The sequence below is a fragment of the Corvus hawaiiensis genome, chromosome 5, assembly GCF_020740725.1.
Source record: "Corvus hawaiiensis isolate bCorHaw1 chromosome 5, bCorHaw1.pri.cur, whole genome shotgun sequence".
Taxonomy (NCBI): domain Eukaryota; kingdom Metazoa; phylum Chordata; class Aves; order Passeriformes; family Corvidae; genus Corvus; species Corvus hawaiiensis.
This window is the reverse complement of record NC_063217.1, coordinates 53,846,468-53,870,756: the sequence shown is the minus strand read 5'-3', so window position 1 is coordinate 53,870,756 and position 24,289 is coordinate 53,846,468. Positions and strand designations below refer to the sequence as shown.

The following is a 24,289-nucleotide window of genomic DNA, read 5'->3' as shown; positions in this document are numbered from 1 at the left end:
AGTGATAAATCTGAATTTGATTAAAAAAAAAAAAAATACAGAGGGAGCCTATTCATGTGCTGAAGATCCAGGGCAGGGAGAAAGGTGTCAAGACTATTTAATGTATGTTTTCTTATGCAGGCAGTGTTACTGCTGTTGTTATACCTCTCATCTCCTCTCTTTTGCATGGGGAATTCCCAGGTTTTGTACACTCTAAGTTAGTGGATAGTGAACCTGGGGAGATGCAGGGGATTTAATGTGTGTAAGTGTGGGATTCGATATCGTTGCTCCTAATAAAACCAAAACGTGACAGGTTATTTGTTGCTGTCAGTCTGTGTTGTCAGCCAGCTCTGTGCCCCAAAGTGCAGCAGTTACCCAGAGTGAGTTTCATGCTCGAGCTTCTTTGCCTTTTTCACATCATCATCATAACTTCCTTAGTTGTCATTTCCAGTCTGCTTTCTCTGTTGCTCTTTTCTTAAGAGAAATGTCTGCTGTCAAAATTATGAAAGTTATTTGAGGGAAGCTTGATTACGGGAGACATGAAAAGAACTCTGAGGTGTGTATTTGATTTGCACAAGCCATGGAAGCGAATACAAACAGGCTGAGCATGTGTTCCCCGAACTAAGGGCCCCAAATGCTTTCCTTTTCCTCTGTTTTCCATTCAGGCTCTGAACATGAGTACCCAGCCACACACTGTGACCAAGGAAGAGATCCCTGGCCATGTTCTTTACACCGTAGGAACGTGTGTGCTTATTATTGGCTCCATTGGCATCATAGGAAACCTCCTAGTTCTCTACGCATTTTACAGGTACAAAAATTCCTTTTGTGGTTAATCTGAGTGGCCTTGAGTTTCACCTGTGCCTGTGTGTGGACTTCTGCATTGCTTTCCTCTTGGATTAAATCTAATGGCAGCAACCGTGGGGGGAAAGAGGGGAGAAGGCCATACACCTGCAGACACGAGTCCATGTGCATCATTGACAACCTCAGTGCAAATTCTTCATGTTTTAAGGAATCAAATAAAATGAGAAAATAATACCTTGTTCTATAAACAATTTCCAATTGAAAGTTTAAAGTATGGTTTAATACTTCTAATGATAGAAACCACAGTCTTGCAGCTGCAGACTTCTTCACTTACCCTGTAGCAATTGCAGAAATACTTGACAAAAACTGACACTCTTCCCAGAAGCCCAGATGTCCTGAAAGGACCAAGAAGGCAATGTGCTACATGAAATGAGCTCATGCCAGCAGTGTATTTCCTGCTTCAGGCAGACTGTAGGATTTCCGTCAGTTTGTGTGCTCTCTTGGCAGAGCAATAGACAGCCAAAGCTACTGCAGCCGGAGTATGCAAAAACCTCTTGGAAAAAAAAAGTATCTGCCCTCTGTCCCACACTGTGAGGCTGGTTTTCAAAACCCTCCTCATTCACTACTTGCTGTCATTATGCATAGTGATGCAGCGGGGCCTTACAATGCTAGAGACACAAGTGTTAGTTTCCTGTTCTTAAATGTTTAAGACAAATAAATTCGTTATTTTGAATAACTGGCTTCTAATATGATTTAGAGAAATTGAATTCCCTGTAACTGTAGGTACCTTCATGATTTTTTTTAAATGCAGCACAAGCTCTGCATTTGTCTTGAAATGTCTGTGGTTTAGCTGGTGTAATAAAAGCATTTAAATTGCCAAAGTAGGAAAATCTGCACAGGCAGATGAGCACCTGGGAAGATGTGAAGTCTGTACTCTCTCTCACCCTGTTTTTCCAGGCAGTTATGAGACCCAAAAATTTGTTAGAATTGCAGCAGCCTGAGATGGCTTTCTCACTTTCTTTTTCAGTATTTGTTTATCAGCAGGAGGAAAGAAAATCATGTTAGCTGCAAATAGTGATATTGCAAGGCACATCAGAAAGGCCTTGTTGTTTTCCTTGGATAAGCTTTGCTTGCAGACTTCTGCTGCTTTCACGCTCCTTGTGGCATTTAATGTTGCCTGTTCATCTGCAACTGAGAGCTTTAATTCTCTTTTATGAGATGTATATAAGCAAAAGCACTTTTTCCAAATCTCTTTGTATGCTCTGCTTGTGCTGTAGCACTTTGCAAAGGGTCATTTAGTTAGTGGTGTGTCAACTACTTCAGGTCAACTTCAACAAAACACCTCAGGTCAGCAGTTTTTAAAGTATCACCAGAAGCAGATCCTTTGGCTCTGTAATTTTCTTCAGATCTTCCACATGTGCAATGCAAGACACAATCAATATTACAGCACTCCTAGGGAACTGCTCTTCTGAACAAATCTATGTTTATCAAGACAGCTGAAACTCTCCTTAGCTAGAAGAGGAAATAATCCATTTTATTGCTTCTGTTCTTTTCAATTATTTTGAAATGACTACAGCTGACTGACTGGTGATTAGCAATTGATTCACTGTGAGTAACCATTGATTCCAATCTGGACAGTATTTGTTTATGCTAGTAAACAAAGTTATAAAGTAACTTTCCACTTTGTCTTTCTAAAATTATGTATTTCTCCTGTTTTTAAGCAACAAGAAGCTGAGGACTCCCCAAAACTACTTTATAATGAATTTAGCTGTGAGTGACTTCCTGATGTCGGCTTCTCAGGCACCCATGTGCTTTGTCAACAGCTTGCACAGAGAATGGATACTTGGAGACATAGGTACTTTCCAACACTAATTCCTACCTCGCCAGCTTTACACTGCCTGCAGCCTGTTTTAGCCACAACAGCCTTGGCTTGTGCCACGGATAGAGCAGCACAAATCTCTGGAGTCACAGCCCCATCAGTGACATGTCACCTGTTTTGTATTACAGCTGTGATTCTTTTATCTTACATATTTTGGAAAGGAAGGAGTCAACATCCACATGTAATCACGTTACCCTTTAGCTTCTGAGGCAGATGTTATTGCTGAAAATGGGTAGAAAAGTTTTAGTAAGTTGTAAATAGTTTTTTCTGTATCATTTTGAGGGCTAGTTATTACTTTTATTTAAAATGTATGTTGATATCCATTCTTGCATGCTTCTAGGAATCTCCTATTTAATTAAGATATTTAAATAACAATAGTCATTTAAGGAGTCAGCAAATTTAAGCTTCTTTCTTTCCAACTACAAGAAAGAAAAAGTGATCCGTGCTGAAATTATAGCTGAAATGTGGGTGGAGCAAGGACCTCAGAAGGCTCAATGCTCTGTTTGGTGCTTCACATCACATCATGGATTAAAGCTTGCACCCACTAGTGGCTGTACAGTGGTGGAGCAAGCCCAGAGATCATGTACTGTTCAGCAGCACAGAAGGGACGCTTCTCTAGTTTGAAGATATGTTTAATCTTGCTCATCCCCTTAGATAAAATCAGTGCAAATTATCATGCTGTCACAAATGAAGCATTCGATTTGGGTTGAGTGGGATTTGGTCCTTAGTTGCAGGGTGCTTGTAAAGACTTTAGAACTCTGCTTTAAGGTTGAATCTGGTGTTTTTGCTGCCTGTCATTCCTAGTGGGCCCTTGTTTATAACCACATGGGGCAATGCAAGATTTCAAAGAATGGATGATCTTTCCACACAGGTTTCCCCATTAAATTCAGTGTAACTTTACAAGTTTCCATCTGGTAGTGCAGTGCCTGAATGCCGAGGGGGTTAAAAAGTCTGTTTCATGTAAAAAAAGTCAGTTCTTTCAAAACGTACTGCCATTAGATATAGGAGTTGGAGCTGTGTTTTACAGCTGGTCTCTTAGTCACCAAATTTAAACAACTTTACATTTTTAAACCACATAAACCAAAGTCATTTTTTGAGCCACCCATCTATCATTAACAGACAGATGTCTGCTGCAGCATGTTAAGATCAATATATTGGGCAACAGTCCAGGAAAATATAACTTTAATTAGATTGAATTTTCTTTGAGGCAGTTTTCCATTGACAAAAGGTTCCCAGCTGCAGCCTGCAGTGAAGTAGGACTTGTTTAAATACATGTATTTGTATTTTATTTATATTTGTGTTTTTCTAATAAAAATTTAATAACTATGAAAATGTGAGGCTAAGAAAATGCTTCTATTGAGAAAGAAGTCCTGAGCCAGGAAAAAAAATTAGGAGATTTATTATGATGGGCTCTGAGAGCAAACATGCCTCTTTCTTTTCAGGAAAACCCCTGACACTGCCATTTTCTTCTTCAGGCTGTAACTTGTATGCTTTCTGCGGGGCTCTCTTCGGGATCACCTCGATGATGACTCTGCTGGCTATCTCTGTTGACCGCTACCTGGTGATCACCAAGCCCCTGCAGTCCATCCAGTGGACTTCCAAGAGACGCACCGTGCAGATCATCGCCGTCGTGTGGCTCTACTCACTGGGATGGAGCGTGGCTCCGCTCCTCGGCTGGAGTATGTTGGCTGCTCTCCCTCTCCTAGCATTTCCTATGTGCTCTGTTTAGTCTTGCTTGGAGTGTAAAAAAATGAGTTTTCTTATCAGTTCTTGGATGGGTGCCCAGCCACCACCTGATGGTTTGTTGTTGTAGCACCCATCTGCACCTAGGGCACTGCAGAAACCCTCTGCCCCCCACACTCAGGAGGGATTCAAGCAGATCAATCTGCAGATGGAGTATTAGGTGTGTACCTGAGAGTTCTGCAGTCAGGATCTCCTCTCCACGTGGGCACTCACTTCTCAGACTGCATATATAAGGTATAATTTGGCTGGCACAGCTCTTGAAGACCATGGATACAGGACAGGGTTTATTTTAAGGGCTTAGTGGTTGGATTAGCAACTGTGCTAAATTTGGGTGTATGTGTGAATAATGCATTCATGTACTCCATAGGTTCCTATGTGCCTGAGGGCTTGATGATATCCTGTACGTGGGACTATGTCACCTACTCCCCTGCAAACAGAAGTTACACCATGATTTTATGCTGCTGCGTGTTTTTTATTCCCCTGGTAATAATATTCCATTGCTATTTATCGATGTTCCTGGCCATAAGGCGTACTGGCAGGTAAGCAATGTAGCTGAAAGAAGTACATATCCCTTTTCTTGTAGCAGAAGGTGTTCTCAATTTTTTCAGCTGCAGAAACATCTGAATCAAAAATTAGTCTGTATTGAAATTGGGATGTTAATGATCTGTAGTGGCAGATCATTAACAGTAGTAACAGGAGAAATATTTTTTGCCAATTTAAAACTGGAATGGATGTATGAATTTCAGAGTAGAAAAAGAAGTCTCTGGAGCTTCTAATCTTATTCCACTGTAGTAATGAATAGTACATCAGATAATCAGATTGAGCTATTTGTATTTCAGATTTGCACTACAAGAAACAAGATCCTTGTGTATTCCAGCAGTTTTCAGCCTCAAGGGATAATAAAAAACATGTAGCAATGGGGGAATCATCTGCTTTTGAGCAGTTCTGTAAACATAACAGTCCTCATATTTTTTGATGGTTTTATTTAAGGCAGGCATCCCAAAAACCATCTTGCTTCACTCAAGCATCACAACTACATGCACAATATCTGGCTATGCTTACTCAGACTTTTTCCCCAAAATTTTTTTGGTCTATGTTTGACAGGAAAAATCAGCAGGGTGTTAGATCTGTAGAGTGACATCATTCTATCAGTTATTTTTCTGCTAATGAGCACATGGCTTATCTTTGGTCTGATACAACACCAGCTGGTGCTGTGAGTCCTTCCTGCTGCTCAACTGTATCATCCACTCTGATGGTTTTTCTCTGCTCTGTCTGCAGGCACTTGTTGAAATCATTTGGCTTCATAAGGCTAAATTCCACTTTATAAGCACATTTATATATGCCTGAAATAAAGTTCTTTCTGAACTCTTATTTTTTGCCCTTTGCCTTGTTTTTTACTGTGCTTTGTGTAGTATACTTGATACCAAGTGAAGGAGTAAAGAATGCATCCTTAAAATAATGGTATCTTGTACACCCATGAAGCACAGTGGACACAAGATTTTTCTATGCCTTTTGCAAGGCCAGGCTGGATGGAACTTTGAGCAACCTGGTCTAGTTGAAGGTGTCCCTGGTCATGGCAGGGGTGTTGGAACTAAATAATCTTTAAGGTTTCTTCCAGCCCAAGCCATTCTATGATTCCGTGATTCTAGTCTATATTTACAGTGCACCAGCAGGGAGTTTGTTACCCTGCTGGCTGGTAATTAATGTCTTCAGCCTGAAATGTATCTCCATTTAACAACACTGATAAGTAAAAACTGTTATTTTCTATATTAAAGTATAGAAAATACCTGACCATATAAAACTTTTTTAAATTAAATGCGGGGTGTTTGGTGTGAGAAGAGAATTTGATGTTTTGTGACAAAAATATTAGGACTGCCTGTTGTACCTCCCACTGAAAATACTCTTTAATAAATAAATCTGCAGTTAAGTAAAAATGTCCTTGCAAGTGTTTGGGACAAGTTCCTCAAAGCTGTCAGGGTACTCCAGCATGTGTTACCTCATGAATTAGAAGTTCTGCAAGCTGTTCCTCCCTTGAAAAGGAAAAGACATAAGACTTGATTTTTCCATCCAGCTGTGCCTTTGCTTGCTCCACCTCTAAGAGCAACAAAGCTCAAGAGATACCAATTTCTGTATCTTTGCAACCTGAAGCCCTCCTTTGTGCTAAGGATGAGGACACAGTCCTGTAGTCCCAGGGGTTCTGGCTCAGTCTCACAGGCAAACACAACACTTGCAACCATTTTATTACATTAATGCCTTCTAGAGTTTTTAAATATCAGAGGACAAAAGAAGAGTTAGAGCAGGGAAATATGAAACTGACTTCATTTTTCATATTGGTGAGAACATATTAGAGATGTTGCTTTTTCATTGCCCTGCTGAAATATCTGTATTTCTTTTCCCCTTCACAGAGATGTTCAAAAGCTGGGATCCTGCAGCCGGAAATCCTACCTCTCTCAGTCCATGAAGAATGAGTGGAAGCTGGCAAAAATTGCTTTTGTGGTCATCATTGTGTTTGTCTTGTCCTGGTCTCCTTATGCTTGTGTCACCTTGATTGCCTGGGCAGGGTAAGTGGAAAAGTAATCCAAACAGCAGAGGTTTTGTAAATAGGATTAGTACTGTCACCCACATGAGGCAGAGCTCCTTTTTGAATGGGTCTTAAATAATTATTACATTAGAGGTGATATTTCATTCTTCACTGGATCCTTGTGAATAAAGCCAGAAAAGGGATTATTTGTCTATGCATTTTAGAACCATTATGACTTTTTAATTTTAATTTTTGGTACACAATGTTTTCTCTTCCACATGGTGCTTTTTTTGCATAAATTGGAGGAGTTACCTCTTTTATCTCCTAATACCTGTTGTCTTGAGAAGCTTCCTCCATACATTGTTGTCTCCTCCACCCATTCTCCGCTCCAAAGCGACCTGGTGTCTTGTCAATGCATGTTCTACTTTTCAAGGCCAGGTTGGATGGGGCTTTGAGCTAGCTCATCTAGTGAAAGATGTCCTTGCCCATGGCAGAGAGGTTGGGATAGATGATCTTTAAAGGTATCCTTCAACCCAAACCATTCTATGATACCATGATATTAACTGTGCTTATCCTGCACTGACATTGATTGCACCTGAGTGACTGTGGGAGGTTAAAGTCAATAGGGAAATATTGGTTTTAAACCATTTCCAGTCCTCTCTTCCTTCTACAGTGTTTGGAACTGAGTCACTGACACATGTTATCGTGCAGCACAGATGCTGCTGCTGAAAGATTTTTAGCTTTGATTCTGTTTTCTTTTCTGTCACCATTCACTTTTCCCAGATGGCCACAATGGGGGTTCTTTTGTTGGGGTTTTGGGGTTTTTTTTTATCTATTGTAGAAACAGGGAAGGTGATTCTTTGTGTTCCTAGTCATCCTAAAATTACTTGCTGCATGTCTTTGATCTTCTCTAAATGAATGAAACCAAGTACATGCTGTCAAATTCAAGCCTTTCATCTGAGCAAAGAAATCACTTGAATGAGTCAACTTTTCAGGGGTGTTTCTTACAAAAAGATAACAGCATAAAACCAGTTAAAAGGAGTAATATGTTTTAGTAATATAGTATCCATGTAATCCATGGCATCGCTGTGTGAAATGTTTTTGCTTTGTTTTAGTCGAGGCAACAGCCTAACACCATATTCCAAATCTGTGCCAGCAGTTATTGCCAAAGCTTCTGCAATCTACAACCCCATCATATATGCAATAATTCACCCAAGATACAGGTATAGTAAATATATAGGTATGTGTATAACTGTACATGCAAATGTGGATCTTTAATCCTCTCCCTCAGAGCCCTGCTCTGCCCTGTGGAGCTGCACAACACTGTGACTGACAGGAGAAGGAGGTGATGCTCAGGGACATCTTCCATCATATCAGGGACAGCCACTACAGACCACTCTCCAGATAAAAGGTCCCAACCAGCGAGGCTCAAAAAATCACATCATCACCAATATAAGGAGCTATATATGCATGTGTTCAAGGTTTGGTTTTCTGAAGCATTTTTTTCACCAAAAATTTTGAAACACTGGCAGCAAAAGATACTTTATTATATAAAGGGGATATACTTGTAACAGAACTGCTATTCAGCATACCTGTAGGATTGTTTTCAAGTCTTTCAAAGTGTAGCTACCACAAAGTGATGCTGTATCGGAAGTTCTGAGAAAACACAGGTAGATGTGAGAAATGTATAAATACCACTAGGTGGCAGGGTTAGTCGTTGGTAGGAGGCTTGTTCCGCCCAATTACTGGAAAAGCTGGTAAGTTCCGTTGCCTGGCAACTAGGACCTGGGAGCTGGAAACTGTGTTCCTCGGTTTGGATGTCTGGTGCATGGCCCTATGGTTGTAAGAAAAGTGAAGGTTTCTCAGAATGCTGGTCAAAATACACCCAAAAAGCGTGAAAACATAGAATCATAGAATGGTTTAGTTGGGAGGGGACCTTAAGTATCATCTAATTCCTGTTGGAACCCTGGGAACCCCCTGCCATGGGCAGGGACACCTTCCACAAGACCAGGTTGCTCAAAACCCCATCCAACCCGGCCTTGATCACTTCCAGGGATGGGATATCCACAGCTTTTTGGGCAACTTCTTCAGTGCCTCACCAGCATCACAGTAAATTTCTTCCTATTATCTGATCTAAACCTTCCCTCTTTAAAGCTATTCCCCCTTGTCCTATCCCTACATGCCCTTGTGAAAAGTACTTCTTCAGCTTTCCTGTAGCTGTTATTCAGGTACTGGAATGTGCTGTAAGATCTACCCAGAGCCTTCCCTTCTCCTGGCTGAACAGCCCAACTCTCTCAGCCTGTCTGCAGAGGAGAGGTGCTCCAGCCCTTTGGTTATCTTCATGACCTCCTCTGGACTTGGTGCTACAGGTCCATGTCCTTCCTGTGCTGGGACCCCAGGCTGGCTGCAGCCCTGCAGGTGGGGTCTCACCAGAGCAGAGCAGAGGGGCAGAATCCCCTCTCTCCCCTGCTGTCCAAACTGCTTTGGATGCAGGACATGATTGGCTTTCTGGGCTGTGAATGCCCATTGCTGGGTCATGTCCAGCCTCTCACCCACCAGTACCCCTGAGTCTTTCTCCTCAGGGCTGCTCTCCACCCATTCTCTGCCCAGCCTGTGTTTGTGTTTTGGATTGCCCTGACCCACTTGCAGCACCTTGCACTTGGCCTTGAACTCCTGAGGTTCCCGTGGGCCCACCCCTCCAGCCTGCCCAGGTCCCTCTGGACACCATCCCTTCCCTCCATCGTGTCAACCACACCACACAGGTTGGTGTCATCAGCAAGCTTGCTGAGGGTGCTCCCCATCCCACTGTCCATCACCAACAGTGATGTTAAACAGGGCTGGTCCCAACACCGACCCCTGAGGTCACCAATTGTCACTGGGCTCCACCTGGACACTGAGCCATTGACCACAACTCTTTGAGTTTGAGTGTGACCACCCAGCTGATTCCTTATCCGCCATGTGGTTCATCTGTCACATCCATGCTTCTCCATTTTAGAGATGTATTTTGTCTGAAAATGTCTGCTATCGTAACTAACACCTTTTCACATCGTCCAAAAACCATCTGAGTCTTTTGAAGTCTGCAGAGCATTTTAGAGTAGGAGAATGCCCAGTTTCTGATGGGTTGCAGAAGTTCAATGGGAAGTTTTCACAGCTGGCTGATGTGTTTAGGACCCATAATTTGTTTCTGAACCGAAGTTATGGTGCTCAGTTTATTATTTTTCCAAGGAACAGGTTGCTCAGAGAAGCTGTGGATGCTTCCCTGGAAGTGTTCAAGGCCAGGCTGGATACGGCTTTGAGCAATCTGGTCTAATGGAAGGTGTCCCTGCCCCTGGCATCAGGCTTGGAGCTAGATGGTCTTTAAGATTCCTTCAAGGTCCCTTCCAAACCACACCATCCTACGGCTCTGTGACAGAGAACTGCTTCAGTTAGTCTTTTTCCTATCAGCATTGGCTTTTTAAGGCTGTTAGGAAAAGGGCTGGAGTCCACAACAAGATTTCAGACATTATCTTAATAAGTATCTTGTTTTATCTTGTTTTATTTTTTTCCCTGCTTTCTAACTTGTATTTCTAGACATATCAACAAGAGAAGTTTTTATGGACTTGTTGTGAAGACATTTCATACACTTGGGAGCCATCCAGTCAGGAAAAGAAGTAATGTTGGGTCCCTTGTGATGAATCAAGAATGCAGTTTCAAAACTGGAAAAAACCCTATAGTACACCAATAAGTCAGTTGGCAAAAATATGTTGGCAGGACCAGTTTGGCTTAAACAGTGAATAATGAATATATATGTTAAGATTATTGTTTCTGGATAACTTCCAAATCTTCTAATTATTCACATCATGCCTTGAGAGTAATTTGTCCAAGCACAGATAAATGGGCCAGTCTGTTTAGGCCAAAGGGTTAAGGGTTTGAGCAGGGGATAATTTGTCATTTTATATTGGAACTACTGAACCAAATAACGTCTAAGTTGTTTTCCAAATCTTTCTACAAAGAGGCATCTAGAAATCAGGATCTAAAGAGTTCAAATCGGGCTCAAACCAGTAATGTACCACTAGCAAAGCAAGATGGTTTTTTGCACAGAGATTTCCTGACACTGCATCTTAACATCCCAACAAAACCAAGCCTTTTCGGGGGGTTTCCTTACCTTAAACAACGGAGAAAAGAACCCTACATTATAGTGATTGTAACTGAAATTGTAACAGTGACCTTTGTGCTAGCACTTGGCTTCTAAGAACTGGTGTGAGAGTTTGCTATAGCCCTCCTCATCCACCCATCCCCCTGCCCACCCATTCCCCACCAGTGTAAAGGAGAAAAATACCTCTCCCTAATAGGTCTCACAGGAAGTAACGAATGTAAGTGAGGAATGTACTCAAAGTTTTAATTCATGAAATACTCTTTTGTGGGGAAGAAAGCTTCCACATCTTTAACAACTTGTATGTTGTCTCTGTGTTCCACAATAACACATTGCTGTGTTAGAGTTATTGCAGAAACTCCCTTACATTTTGGAAGTTTTAGGTTTTGTAATCATTCTTTCATAGCAAACAGGAAATTCTGCAGCTCCGTGTTTCCAACTGGCTCCCAAGCAAAGCAGAATTACACAAAAATTATTGGTTCAAAACTCTTACATCATAAATAATGAATAATCATAAATAACTTTGAGTTGCAGTATTTTCTCAAAAAGTTGCTTGCAATTACTACGTATTTTACTTTAGGTGACTCTTTTATTTCAGATTATAAAAATATCATTAAATAAGTACCTCAGTTTATGCCTATTTTGTATTCCACCCATACAGTATTAAAACTCTCTTCAAAATCTGTACTTTCATCCCAACCACCAAAATGTCCTTCAATAGTCCTCCCAAATATTAGTAAAATAGAAACTCTGGTCCCTTGAGGCATTCAGAAATGTTCACATGTTTTCCTTGAAAATTCACCATCAGACACTTATTTCCTGAATCTCCAGCATTAGGAGACCTCTGCACCAAATCCTACATAATAAATGGGATGGTGTGTTTTACACTAACTTGAAGTTGTCAGATGGAAGTAGTTCAGCTTCTCAGCTGGGGAAAAAACTGGCAGCTGCTTTTCAGCACCAGACTGAGGTCTTCAATCTGAAAGGAAGTTGATGGAGGTTTGACATTTTCCCGTGTCCTGTAAACCCTTTTTCAGGACTTACTTTGTGCACAACATTAACCATCTTTTTTTACCCTGCATCATGTGAGAAGCCTTCTGCCCCAAGCAGCTCGGTGGGCCCTGCCAGGTCACCAACAGGCATCTTGGCAGGATCAGGAATGATGGTGCAGGCAGCTATTTTCAGTACCCATCTCCAGAGTAGACACAGAGCTGCTGTTCACTTGCCTTTGAAATTAGAGAGGAAAGGGAAGCAGAAGTATTCTGAGAGTGCTGATGATGCCAAATATTGAGGTTTGGTGGTGGTGGGTTTCTTTTTTTGATTACAAGTGAGTGACCACATTTCATGCTCCCAGAATCACGTCTCTGAAATTTTAACATGTGTGATCTTTTGTGAGAATAGAAATGATGATTTTAAATACACTGGTTATTCAACAAACCTGGTAGCTATAGATGCAAAAGATTTTACAATATTCCTCTGTTTGGCTTGCATCTCAGTGTAAAGTCAATGTCCTGACATCCTCCAGCAATCTGTAGTCCCCTGCATCAGTTCCTTGCCTTGCTGCTGCCCCACTTCTTGACTTGCTAATTTAGTTTTGTGCTGCTATTAGCTTCATCTCTTGGGCTGAAATAATGGGTTGGGAGGTGCTGGGGAGGTGCTACACCCAATGAAGCATTCTGACTAGCATTACCCTGCGAGGAGCAAGGCCAGCTGGCATTGTACAGGGGAGGCTCTTGGACATTTCTGCTCCATGCAGGGCCAGGGTTGGGGTCAGAAGAAACAGACTCTCACAACCATAACTGAGATTATTATTTAATGAATAAGGCAGATTTGGTCTAGACCAATAGGAGTTTACAGTAGCTGGCGTGACACAAATAAGTAACAACATCTGATTCTTCTGGCCCTCTTCCCTTTTTTCCACTCATTCTGTGTCTTTGCACAGTGAAGACTTTTGTACCAACTAGCCTGAATTTTTTCTGGGTTAACATTTTAAATAAATCAGAAGCAATCATGCTCTTCAAGATATTTTCAATTCTTTTCGCTTACCTATGCAGCTCCTCTGTATGTGTTTTTACACAAGGCCTGGAAGGACCTGTTATTTTCTTTTCAGCCTGTTGAGTAGTTTGCACCAGCTATATCATGCTGTTTGCATGTAATCTGTAAGACCCCCTTCATCAAAACAGAAGCTGTGTTGAGCTGATGGAAAGAGACAGTATTTTCACCACATGAATTTCAAAGCTGTGTCTTCAGTGTGACAGGTTTGGCTTTTTCTTCCTTCTCACATTTTCCTTCAGAAAAACCATCCACAAAGCTGTTCCCTGCTTGAGGTTCCTGATACGAATATCAAAGAATGACCTCCTGAGGGGATCCATAAATGAGTCATCATTCAGGACCTCTCTTTCCAGCCACCACTCTCTTGCTGGCAGGACCAAGAGCACTTGTGTTTCCTCCGTTTCTACTGGAGAAGCTGTAAGTCTTTTCTTGTTTCCATGAAAGAAAGTGAGTATAACATTTCTCAGACTCTAAATAAGCAACTCCATGAATACATATTCAAAATTAGAGAGCAGAAAAGGGAAGGAGGAGAGTGTAGCTAAAATTTTTGGGTCATGTGAGGTCATTTCTGCAAAGCTGGAAGTTCATGCGTGATCAGAAAAAGCATTCAGGCCAGCATATCTGTGTGGTTCTGATGCCTGCTGGGACCAAGGATGTTCAGGTTAAGTCTTTAATGTGAACTAAAAAGAGCCATTGTCAGACACTCCCTGTGTCACCAACTACTGGTTGTGATTAGGTATCTCACCGGGCTGGAGGACAAGAAAACAATCTTCCATCCAAAGTTTTATAATGTATCCAAAAGCTGTCTTATTGCTTTAAAAGAAGTCCATTTTCTGTAGGATGGGAAAATTTTGATTTCTTTACCTGGATTTTAACCATGAGGAGCGAAAGGCTCCTGCCCTTAGAGCATGGTGGGGTGTTTTGTAAGAATATACCCCACATGTCAGTAAGGCTGGCGACTGAGTGGGAGAGAAACAAAAGAATCCCTTGAGACTCTTCACAGCCTCTCTCAGTCACAAGAAGCTGGCCTTGCCTGCAGAGGTGCTGGGAAGGTGGCTCGGGGGGGGGTGGCAGCCACGGCAGGGTCTGGGCTGGGGCTGGCCCTCCTGGGGACCTGTGCTGCTCCCCCTCAGTTCAGGCATCAAAAGCCTCCCAGAGCAACAGCTTCTGCCGGTAACCTGTCACAAAAGTAAAAATCCTACATGCAACTTTTACACCTTTGGGTATAAAACCTAAATTTTCTCCCCATTATTCCTTTGTTTGATGCTGAATGAAGTAATTTCAGCTTCATCATCCATCCTGATCCAAGAAGCTTTCTGTTCTTCACTGTTGGTCACTACTTGGTTTTGGTTTGTTCATGTTAGCAGGTTATTGTGTGTGTTTCGATGCCAGTGCTGCTTAAATAGGCAAGATAATGAGGGTAAGAGCTTCAGCTTTTGGCACAGCTTTGGTTTAGGGGTCTCAGTTAAAACCCCTGCTGTTAGCAGTGCACAGCACTCTGCTGTGCTGAGTTGATGCAGCCAAAGGTAATTGTCCTTGGGGCAACTTGCAGCTCAGTGCAGCTGTACAGGTTTTAGCTGGAACATCAGCTGCTGAAATAAAAGCTAAGCTCAATGACTTTGGCACAACACAGGACTGAGTGAAGTTTTGGAATGCTCCAGTAAAACATTGATGGGCAAGAAATGACACCAGGAACACTGTAAAAGATGCAGCTGTAGCCACCAATGCTTTCCTCTGTGTGTTGTGTACATGTTAGTGTAGGGAACAAACATTTGTGAGTCATATCAAGGAACATTTCATTCAAGGAGTTTCATTCAACAAGTGTGGAGAAATAAACAGGTGGCCACACAGATGTATGAGCAAGGTGATGCAGGGGAATTATGCACTTATTATCTTGCCACTTGTGTGGAGCCTTGTCTGTCTGCCTGTCTGTCCTCTGTCTATCCATATCTAAAAGCTAGTGCTGGAGTGGAATGATCTCATCATTGATAACATAGAAGTCACCACAAAGTAAGGGATGACAAATGGCCTCTGCCCAAGCCTCTAAATGGAGCAGCACTTTTGGAATGTCCCATTCATGCTTCATTACTCACATGCTCTTAGAAAACTGGAGCAGAGCCCACCCATTGTCTCCCATGCTAATGATGGTTTGTAGAATCAGCAAGCTCATGCAGATTGAGAAGCCCTGGGTGTTCTGGATATTCTGCTGGGATGTATGCAAACTAGGTTTTGGATCTGTCCATGTCCATTATTTTGTATCAGCTGGTGGTCACACAGAATGCTGCAAGACATATTAAACAGATAGATTGTACTTGCTCCCATCTTTAGAATTCAGATGCTCTGCAGGTATAAGTATAGCATAAGCAATGAGATATAAAAGAGTGAAAAACATCCTGGTGAAAAATGATTAAACAATTTTTCATTACTTCCAAGTTGTTGTTTTTTTTTTTCTGGTCAGCCAAATAGTCCAGGGTAAGTGAGAAGATTGAAAATAAAGCCTCTCCCCAGGGGAGTTTTGAGTGTGAGACCTGTGTTAGAACAGCTTTAGTTTTCTGTGAATGTGCATGGGTTTTACTAGAGTTTGAGAACTTCCAAGAATTTGAAAAAAGATGCAACTGGCTGAAATCTTTCTTCAATTTGTGATTAGACCTGGAGCAATGTAGAGCTTGACCCTGTAGAGCCAGATCATGAGAAACTGAAGCCTGGACGAAGTCACTCTTTCTCCACAAGTCTGAGACAAGACAAGAGAGACCTGCTCCCAAAGACCTGCAGCTGTGATGAAGCCTTTGCAGAAAAGGTATGGAAAAAAGTCTCAGCTGAGGACTCTCTGTTTTAGTGCTAATCTTGCTGCAGTACATCATCTCTGGAATGATAATTCAGCCTTTATGCCCATCTATTTCATCTGTAGACTGTATTTATACTAGTTCCAACATTGTCTCCCTCCTTGCTGTTATTTCTTTTCTTTTTTTTTTTTTTTTGTGTGTGTGTGTGTGACAAACGAGAGTGCCTGTAATGCCTAATCAATTTTTTTCACTGATATTCACCTGTAGCTCTGAAGCTCATTAAGGCATAGTCACTAGCATCAAATGTAAGAAGATGAGTTCTTTGCCTCTTTGTCTGTTTATCTACCCCAGTTTTGGTTCCTTCCATCATGGCCCCTGTGTTCATAATGTGGCAGTCTCCTTTTACAGTAAAGTCAAGTCTGTAAAACAGAGTTTGACATGATAGAAGCCACCCTTTCCCTTCTTTTCAGTGTACATTAAAATGTTTTATTTTTGTTGAGGGGGAAGACGAGAAAGAAACTCCCATTTCTCCCTAAGGGTAGGAGAGTCTGGCAACTGCCACCCTTCCCTCACTGAAAGAGGAGACGGTGAGTACTCAGTGCATCTTCTGTGGATGCATCACCCCCATTGCCCAAACCACTGAGGTTTGGCATCCTGCTGTTGAGGAGCACCCCATTCCCTGATGGGGGCAGAAGGTCACCCACGAGTCAGCGTCTGCCAGATTGTAACACCAGTTTCCAAACGAGTACTTGTAAGGGTGGCACAGTGTCAGGCACACACCAGTGCTGCCTTTTCAGGAAAAGACAGACACAGCTTACAGTCCCCTGTCTGTGGCTGGACTGAGTAGCACCCCTTTTTTTGATGGAGGCACCCTTTCATGGGGTTATTCTAGCGCATGTGGACAAACACCCACACCTTGGGCAGCTAAAGCATCTGCTTCTGTCCCCTGTTCTCCCTTCCAGATCTGATGGTAATTGTCTAGAGACAGCATAGTTTAAAGCAGGAACTGCTCTGAAGATTTCCAGTAACCCAATGACCTGGCTCCTGCATGCCTCTGTCCTGTCTTCTTTCATGTGTGCCATTAAGATCAAGTCCTGAGAAACCTTGTTCTCTTCCTGTAACTGTTGTGAACAGTATTGATGGAAAAACAGCGACTCCAAATGTGGTGTCAGGCAACATGTGCTCAAATGTACCACTCAGTTCTGCTGCCTTCTGTCAGCAGCCAAGTGTGTCCAAGGTTGTAGGCAAGTGGCAAAGGCAGGATATTGTCTCCGGGTTCTGGAGAATCACTGGCTTTTGGTCTCACAGGACAGGAGAAGGGAAGTAAATCTCAGGTGGTCTCCATAAACTGTTCAGTAATAAAATAAATATTTCTGTATCTGGAATTTAGCAACTGTGTAGCCCACAAGAAGGCTCATGTGCTATTACTTTGCATTTGAAAGACATCTCTTGAATTACTTTGATAAATAACCCTTAAACAGAGTATCTTCATGCTGAGACTTTCAGTGGCGTTCACTGAGATATGGGGAGTTTATTTACATTGGATGTTCAAAGCCTCATTTGCTTTTCTTACTATTTTCAGCAGAGATTTCTGTGTGGTGTGAAGGTCCTTCTTGTGTCCATTGCAGCTAAATGCTAAATTCATATTATCAGAATAAATATTTATTTGTCAGCTCAGTTAGAATATTTCAGAATGAGACCACCCATTTATCCTCAAAAAAAAAATTTCCCCAACAAACCCTAAAGAAGCACCAATGCATTTTTTTAATATTTATTTTAAGGTTTTAATAGCATCACTAGATTGTCTATGACTGAATTCCAATTAGAGCACTTCTAAAAACACTCAGTTCTGGAAAAGCCAGTCAGTGTCCCAGGCTTGGTACTTTCCAAAGCATAAAAATGCATAGGATTGTGCTGCCACAAAGACACGATGCAGCCCCATGACTTACTTCAGCTAGTTAGGATAGTAACAAACTTGATGTAAGCTGACACCTGGAACTTAACATGGCAGTGAAGAGGCTTCTCTGGAGGTATTAAAATGTAGGTTTGGATACTTGATTTCAAAGGGGAGAGGTCAAATATCCTCTCTGCATCCAGGTTTTTTTTCAAGGGAATTACCCGACATGAAAACTATTAAAAAACTTGTAAGTGGGTGTTGTGCTCACCAAGCCGCATCCAAAAGAAACCTATCCTTCTGTTGCAGTCAAAACAGCACTTGAAACAGGGAGGAGTGGTTTTGGAGTTGGGTTTTTCATTCTATTATTATCTTTGATATGGAAGAATGGACTTTTCTTCTCTGCCACACTGATTTAAACCACTTTTTTTAGCACACTGTTCTTCCCTCCACTTGGTAGGTAGAGCAGCTGGAGAAATCATTACCAATAGGGACTCATGAATGATTCCTGCTTGTGGAGTAGAATTACACAAAACGATGGGAATTCACATAGTAATGAAGTAAAAACTGCACTTTACTTTAAATGTTGTCTTTCCCTAGAAAGGAGGGACTTCCAGCTTATCTCTATATCTGACACAGTGATTTTATCGCCTTCATTGTAATTTTTTAAAGGAAGCCAAAACTGATCACTTGTGCCTTCCCTTGCCAGTAAACAGACACTTTCAAAGCTTACTTAATTTACTCTGAATTTGCATACCGTGCACAAGACTTATGGAAAGAATACAGAGGACTTGCCATCAGAGCCAAGTGAGAAATCAGAATTCTCTCAAAATAGGCAGATAAGAAATTGTTACATTTCTTTTTAATTGATAAGAAAGTGAATATTTATTGCTTCTTTCTTGGAGGAAGCACTTTCCAATGTGTGAATGCAAGGCCACTGACTTCCCCGAGGTAGGACCAGCAGCCATTTGGGGAGAGACAGAGATTGTCACAAGGTTGACAAAACTTCAGGAAAATAAAGTGTACTTGAGTCTTATCTGACATATCTTCCACAAGAAGAGACAGAAATGCAATTATCTAGTACCCTGATACCCTGAGATGTGTTAAAAATGGAGTACTACCATTATTTAATGATAAGTCAGATACAGGAATGAGCTTTTGTTTTCTTCTTCTTTTTTTTTTTTTTCTTTTCAGTCTCTGCTGATATTTGAGTACATCTTCTTTTGCTTCATTTAACATTCTGCTTTCCAAGCAGTACATGTTAGCACATCATGATTTTCCCTCAAGTTAATGATTCAAGTGTTTAGAAAATTGGCCTGGTGGCTCAAATATTGACCAGTGGCAATGAGTATTTCAAATACAGGTTTCCACAGCAATATGGTGTCTGACCATGCTAAAGCTTATGTCCCCACTCCAGGTTTCTCTCTCCTCCAGCTGTTTGGAGAAAGTGCTTGGGCAGCCAGTCAAACCCAGTCCCTCTGCAGCACTTGTGACCAGCTCCCTGAGAGCAACTTCTCTGCCTGTCGGGTTGAATAGCAGCAGTGTCAGCAGAGGAGACTCAAGTACTTCCCACATGGCAACTCAAGGAAGTCAAGTGAATGGAGTTCTGGATTCTGTCATTAGCAATGCAGTCCCTCGCATCATCATCATTCCTACCTCAGAGACCAATCTGTTTCGGGAAGAACTGGAAGAGGAAGAGACTGAATTATTCCACTTTCATGACAAAAAGGGCAATCTGCTGGACTTGGAAGGGCTTAGCTCATCCATGGAATTCCTTGAAGCTGTTGAGAAATTTCTATCATAAGTTTCTCAAAAGAAAACTTTCCGGTAATTATTTTCTTGGCATCTTCTCCACTTAATTATACCAAATAACTGAAGCCTTGTAGGTTAGATCATCAGATTTTTTTTGTATGTTTATATGCTAGTCACTAGGCAGCCTTCAGATTTATCTTTGTCCAAACCAGCTCAGGCGTGGAAACAGGCTTTCTTTCAGATTGTGCTGCAGGAAATGAGCAGTGGAAGATCTGGCAGCATGATCAAGTGGCATTGGTCAAGGAGGCCGCCTGATTTGTTGCCACTGGTGGGGGTGCCAGCAGAAAGGAAAATGACTGACTGAGAGCAGGGTCAGCTCCTGAATGTTTCTGCTATCTGCACATGGAACTGTGTTCCCATTTTGGCAGCTCTGTTCTGGACAGCGATGGGAAGCACCACACGACCACAGCTTCCACCAGCCCCAGCAGTAAGGCAGATGGATACATGACCTCAACTACAGTTTAATCAAATCTCAGCATTGTTTTTGTTGTGTTTTATTTTTTAAATAGGCAGCTTGCTAAACATAAAGAAAGAAACTGGTTTTTCACTGGAAAGTGACTGCTTTCAAGTGTCGCTAATCCTCTGAAGTTTAGTGGTAGAAATCTGGCTTTTACCTCAGCTTTAGCATGGTCATCTAAATGTCAAAATGCAAGGTGCTATATGCTAAAACATACACTGCCATAGAAGCATTCAGAGTACCTTCAGACTTAAATCCTGATTAAATATGTATGCATCCTAATGAATCTGTGATTGAAAGGGTGAATGCTCGCAGCTGGCTTGACAAGTCACTGACAAAAATAAAGCCTTGGCTGCTGTATATTACTTGTCTGTTCAGAGGAGATTCTTCTCATCTCTAAAACAAACCAGCAGATGTCTTTTACAGGTCACTTACCAGAGGCCTTCAAAGTGGGTAAAACATCATCCTGGGGAGAAAAATGCACAGTACTGTGGTGTTTGTTACAGGATTTGCACTCACATCATTATCTGTGGTTACTAATTGTGCTCATTTTATCTGTGCTTCACATTATGGTTCAGGCTCACAGGACTGTCCTAGCATTTTATTCCTAACTGCATTCTTCCTTTCATCACTCATTTTCCCATTTCTCCAGGTCTACCCCTTCAGTCTCTGATTTTCAAACCTAGACAACAAGCTGAACTACATTGTTCTTCAGCTAATACCAGTATATATTAGTAGAAAGCAGGTGCTCCTCTGGATATAACAGTGCAAATATTTGGTCCAGTGAGACTAATAGTGTTCAGACATTCAACAAGAGAGTGAGAGTTTATGTTCATAGTCTCAGTTTATTTCCTTGGCTGTATCCTATATTGTGCAAGAGATCACTGAGAGAATTTCCAGGTTTTGTGTATGCACTGGCTGAACTCGGGAAGTAATTTCTCTTTGCCTGTTTTCTTGATGCAAAAACCAGATGGAAAGCATAGAAGTGTTTTTAATTACTGTTTTCATTACAAAAAAAGATAACACAAATTTTGTTTGCAGCAAGCTAGACCGGAACACCACTAAAGGACAAATTAAACCCAAAGCAGTGCAGGAGAGAGAAGAATGCTTCCAAACTTGCAGACCTAGGGCTCTGCAAGGTGCCAGCACAGCAGACCTTCAAGAGGACTGAGACACTTGCTTTTGATACAGACTGTACAATTTTTAGAAAAAGACAAAAAAAAAAAGCACTGGTGGGTTACAGAGGCAATTGCTGTGCCAGGCTGCCTAATGCAATGCTGACACTCTTAATGCTGCTATTTTTTGAGGTGCTCTACTGGGTAGAGACCCTCATGCTTCCTTACCATGGAAAGCAGGGAGGAAATCGGTGGTGGAGCCACATCATGCATGTGGTTCCCTTTGTGTAGCCCTGGTGTGTGGTGCTGGGGGACCAAGGCTCAGCTGGGGCAGCAGCAGGCTGCTGTTCCTGCAGCCAGGCTGCCAAAGCCTGTGCCCACTGCATGCTGAGTTTTCGGACGGGTCCAGGAATCATGCCAAGGTCATCTACAATGAGCTCAGCAATTCCAAGGGCAATTCCTCCATTTGAGGACTGGCACAGTGAGCAGAGAGTGCAGGACAGCTGCCGGGGACTGGGACAGGGACGTGCTCACTTGCAGTTCCACAGTGCCAGGTTTTCATCCACTGCATAGTTTTGGCCACAATGAGTAATCAAATCTTAATTATGTATTATGCTCATGAGAAATGGGCAGGCCTAGTCCTCAGCCAAACATACTGTCCTGCCATCTTGGATTCTCGTCCTTTTTTTTTTTGCTGAACCTGCCCTCTGATTTTTTTTTTTCCCTACACTATGCAGTCAGTGACCTTACTTATTCTTGCATTTTAAATCCTCAGCTGCTGTATCTCCTTTCACCTTGAGCCAGATGTTAGGAAGCAAGTGTTCTTTCAGGGCTTCCAAGCCTTAGACCTGACTTTCACTGTTGTAATTACTCCAAAACAAGAATAGAAAATGCATTTGGTGTTCCATGTTATAAAAACATGCTCTGGAGTAGATTTTGCACTCAGATTATGACAGATTTATACAGGTAAGACTGTAGGCAAGGTATTGCCATAGGTTTTGGCAGGATGAAGGAAGGAGGACCTGAAGTCATAGTCAACAAATTCCTCTGTGTCTGAAGTCTTGCATTCTACTTGTTAGCCTACAGAAAGACTCTCCAGTGATCTCTTGCATGTGTTTGGTACTGTTACTGTGCTGGTACTGTGAGCATGTCTCAGAAAATTAGCAGGCTTGAGGTATGTGCAAACAATGTTTCACTTTTATGCTGTTAGTGTCATACACTGTTAGTACCATTGCTTCAGAAGCTACTGTCAAGATCACTGCTTATTGAAACTGAAGCAGGCTAAAATTCCAAACGGGATAGTGGTAGATAAAACACGAAGTTGTACGAAATATCGGATAGACTTACTGCAGTCACTGTGAGACTTCCACAGAAACATCAGTCACAGAGTAAATGGGTCTCAAATTGACTACCACAATGCAGGAAAATTTTGCAAGTTTCTCTGTTGCCACATTAGAATAGATGGCACATAAAAATGTACACTAATTATTGTTGCTTCCTGTTTCACAAAGGAATGTATTGGTTCACTCAAATGGAATAAAAAATTCTTAGGAATTAAACTGAATTATCCATTGTTTGTTTTTCTTATTCAATCATTATTTTTGGAGCCAGGAGGAGCAATAAAAAAGTTGAGTCAAGGTTTCTGAAACCTGTGCTCTTGTCCAGTTAATAGTAAGGTACATATATATATGACTTTATTTTCAAGTCATTTAGGCTGCTCAGGTGCAAGCACTCACCTGCTGGAGTGCATAACATCTAAATTTAGAGTTCACTGACTTGGTAAAACCTGAAGTTGCTCAGCTACTTTTGAAATACAATGACTTCAACTGGGATGTCAGGTATCAGGTGAACAAAACTGAAAAAAAATAGCCAAAGTTAATACATCAAAACTCTGACAGCAGACTTTGATTTTTGTCCTAAATCTGAATGAAAGTTAATCAGTAATTGTTTGTTTCTGCTAAAACTCTGTATAGCACAATTATAGGATGTGTTCCAGTTTTCATGAGTAACAGAAAATCCAGACCATAAGTGTAAACATTTTCTTTTATCACGGACAACGGTATTTTTTAATAGTTAAATCAATGGTTAGATAAAGTTTCCAAATAAGAAAATTTACTTACTTGAATTTTAATGAATCTTGCAGCTTTGGGCTGGTATGAAACACGATGTTCTTTCAGAAAGCTCACTCAGTCCCCAGACATTCATCCATTTCACTCCTTGCAGGAGATGCACCTGAACAAGGAACCCCTTCCACCCCACTGCCTGAAAAAAGTTTGTGTTGTGATGTGCAAAAACTGGAAAACGCTGGGAGGCAAATACCCTCTTTTTTAATTTCCTTACTTTCCCCCCAGCTTTGCACCTCATCCATAATCTCAGTCCGTGATCAATGCTCTGTCTGCACCTTGAATGGACAATTTAGGTGAAAAGTTTGGTGCTGGGATGCCTTTGTTGTACCTGTCACTTTTACCCATGTATTAACATACATTATGGCTTACTAAGAGTTCAGATGCCTGTCCACATATTTTACTTGTTTTATGGTGTGTCTGGGATGCCCTCTGGTTGTACTTGTTAGTGCTACAGGCTGTAGCAGGACATGAAAAGCTAACTGCAAAACGTCAAAGCCAGGTGTAAATCCACTGTTACCGACTCTCCCCTGTGCCAGCATGAGGAGATGACTGTGTGTCAGCAACCCTGGTGCCAATATTTCATTGTAAAATCCCCTGAGAGAAAACGTCTGTAGGGATTAGTGAATTATACAATATATTGACATTTTTTACTCTGAAACATTTTTCTTCAATATTTGTAGTTATGTATCACACAGGCATTTCTATTTAAAAGGTCAGCTGCATTCTTCACCTTAAAGCAAAGCTCCAGAAGACCCTTGTCATCTTCAGGACCTTGTTCTGGATTCAATCAGCCAAAGACATATGCACTAAGAGGTGAGGAGAAGGGCTGCTGCTGTTACCAGTGGTGCATGGTTGTCATGAATGGATGATGTGGGTTTAGATAAGTCCCTGCCTTTTGCCCAGGCCTCTGGCAGCAGGCAGTCGTGTTATTGAGGAGGCCAGCACCCCAAGATCCACTCTCATTCGCAAGTCCTTTAATAATGGCTGATTCTGCC

At 41.7% G+C, this 24,289-nt stretch overlaps 1 protein-coding gene and 1 long non-coding RNA gene across 7 annotated transcripts in view; one reads left to right on the top strand and one right to left on the bottom strand.

Annotated features, from left to right (window-relative positions):
• Positions 1–22,732, top strand: part of LOC125326552 (melanopsin-like) — a 49,309-nt gene extending 26,577 nt beyond the window's left edge. For 5 of the 6 annotated variants that reach the window (XM_048304933.1, XM_048304931.1, XM_048304936.1 and 2 more), the window contains 9 exons: positions 645–787; positions 2,502–2,635; positions 4,135–4,338; positions 4,770–4,941; positions 6,808–6,963; positions 8,039–8,146; positions 13,350–13,524; positions 15,755–15,904; positions 19,202–22,732. In XM_048304933.1, coding sequence (XP_048160890.1) covers positions 645–787; positions 2,502–2,635; positions 4,135–4,338; positions 4,770–4,941; positions 6,808–6,963; positions 8,039–8,146; positions 13,350–13,524; positions 15,755–15,904; positions 19,202–19,588 — 1,629 coding nt within the window. In that variant the 3' untranslated portion in view covers positions 19,589–22,732. The remainder of the gene's footprint in view (positions 1–644; positions 788–2,501; positions 2,636–4,134; positions 4,339–4,769; positions 4,942–6,807; positions 6,964–8,038; positions 8,147–13,349; positions 13,525–15,754; positions 15,905–19,201) is intronic. The other variant, XM_048304934.1, reaches the window with a different exon arrangement.
• LOC125326555 overlaps positions 20,624–24,289 on the bottom strand; it is a 29,509-nt gene continuing 25,843 nt past the window's right edge. The window contains exon 7 of the long non-coding RNA XR_007203893.1: positions 20,624–24,288. This is a non-coding gene — a long non-coding RNA (uncharacterized LOC125326555). The remainder of the gene's footprint in view (position 24,289) is intronic.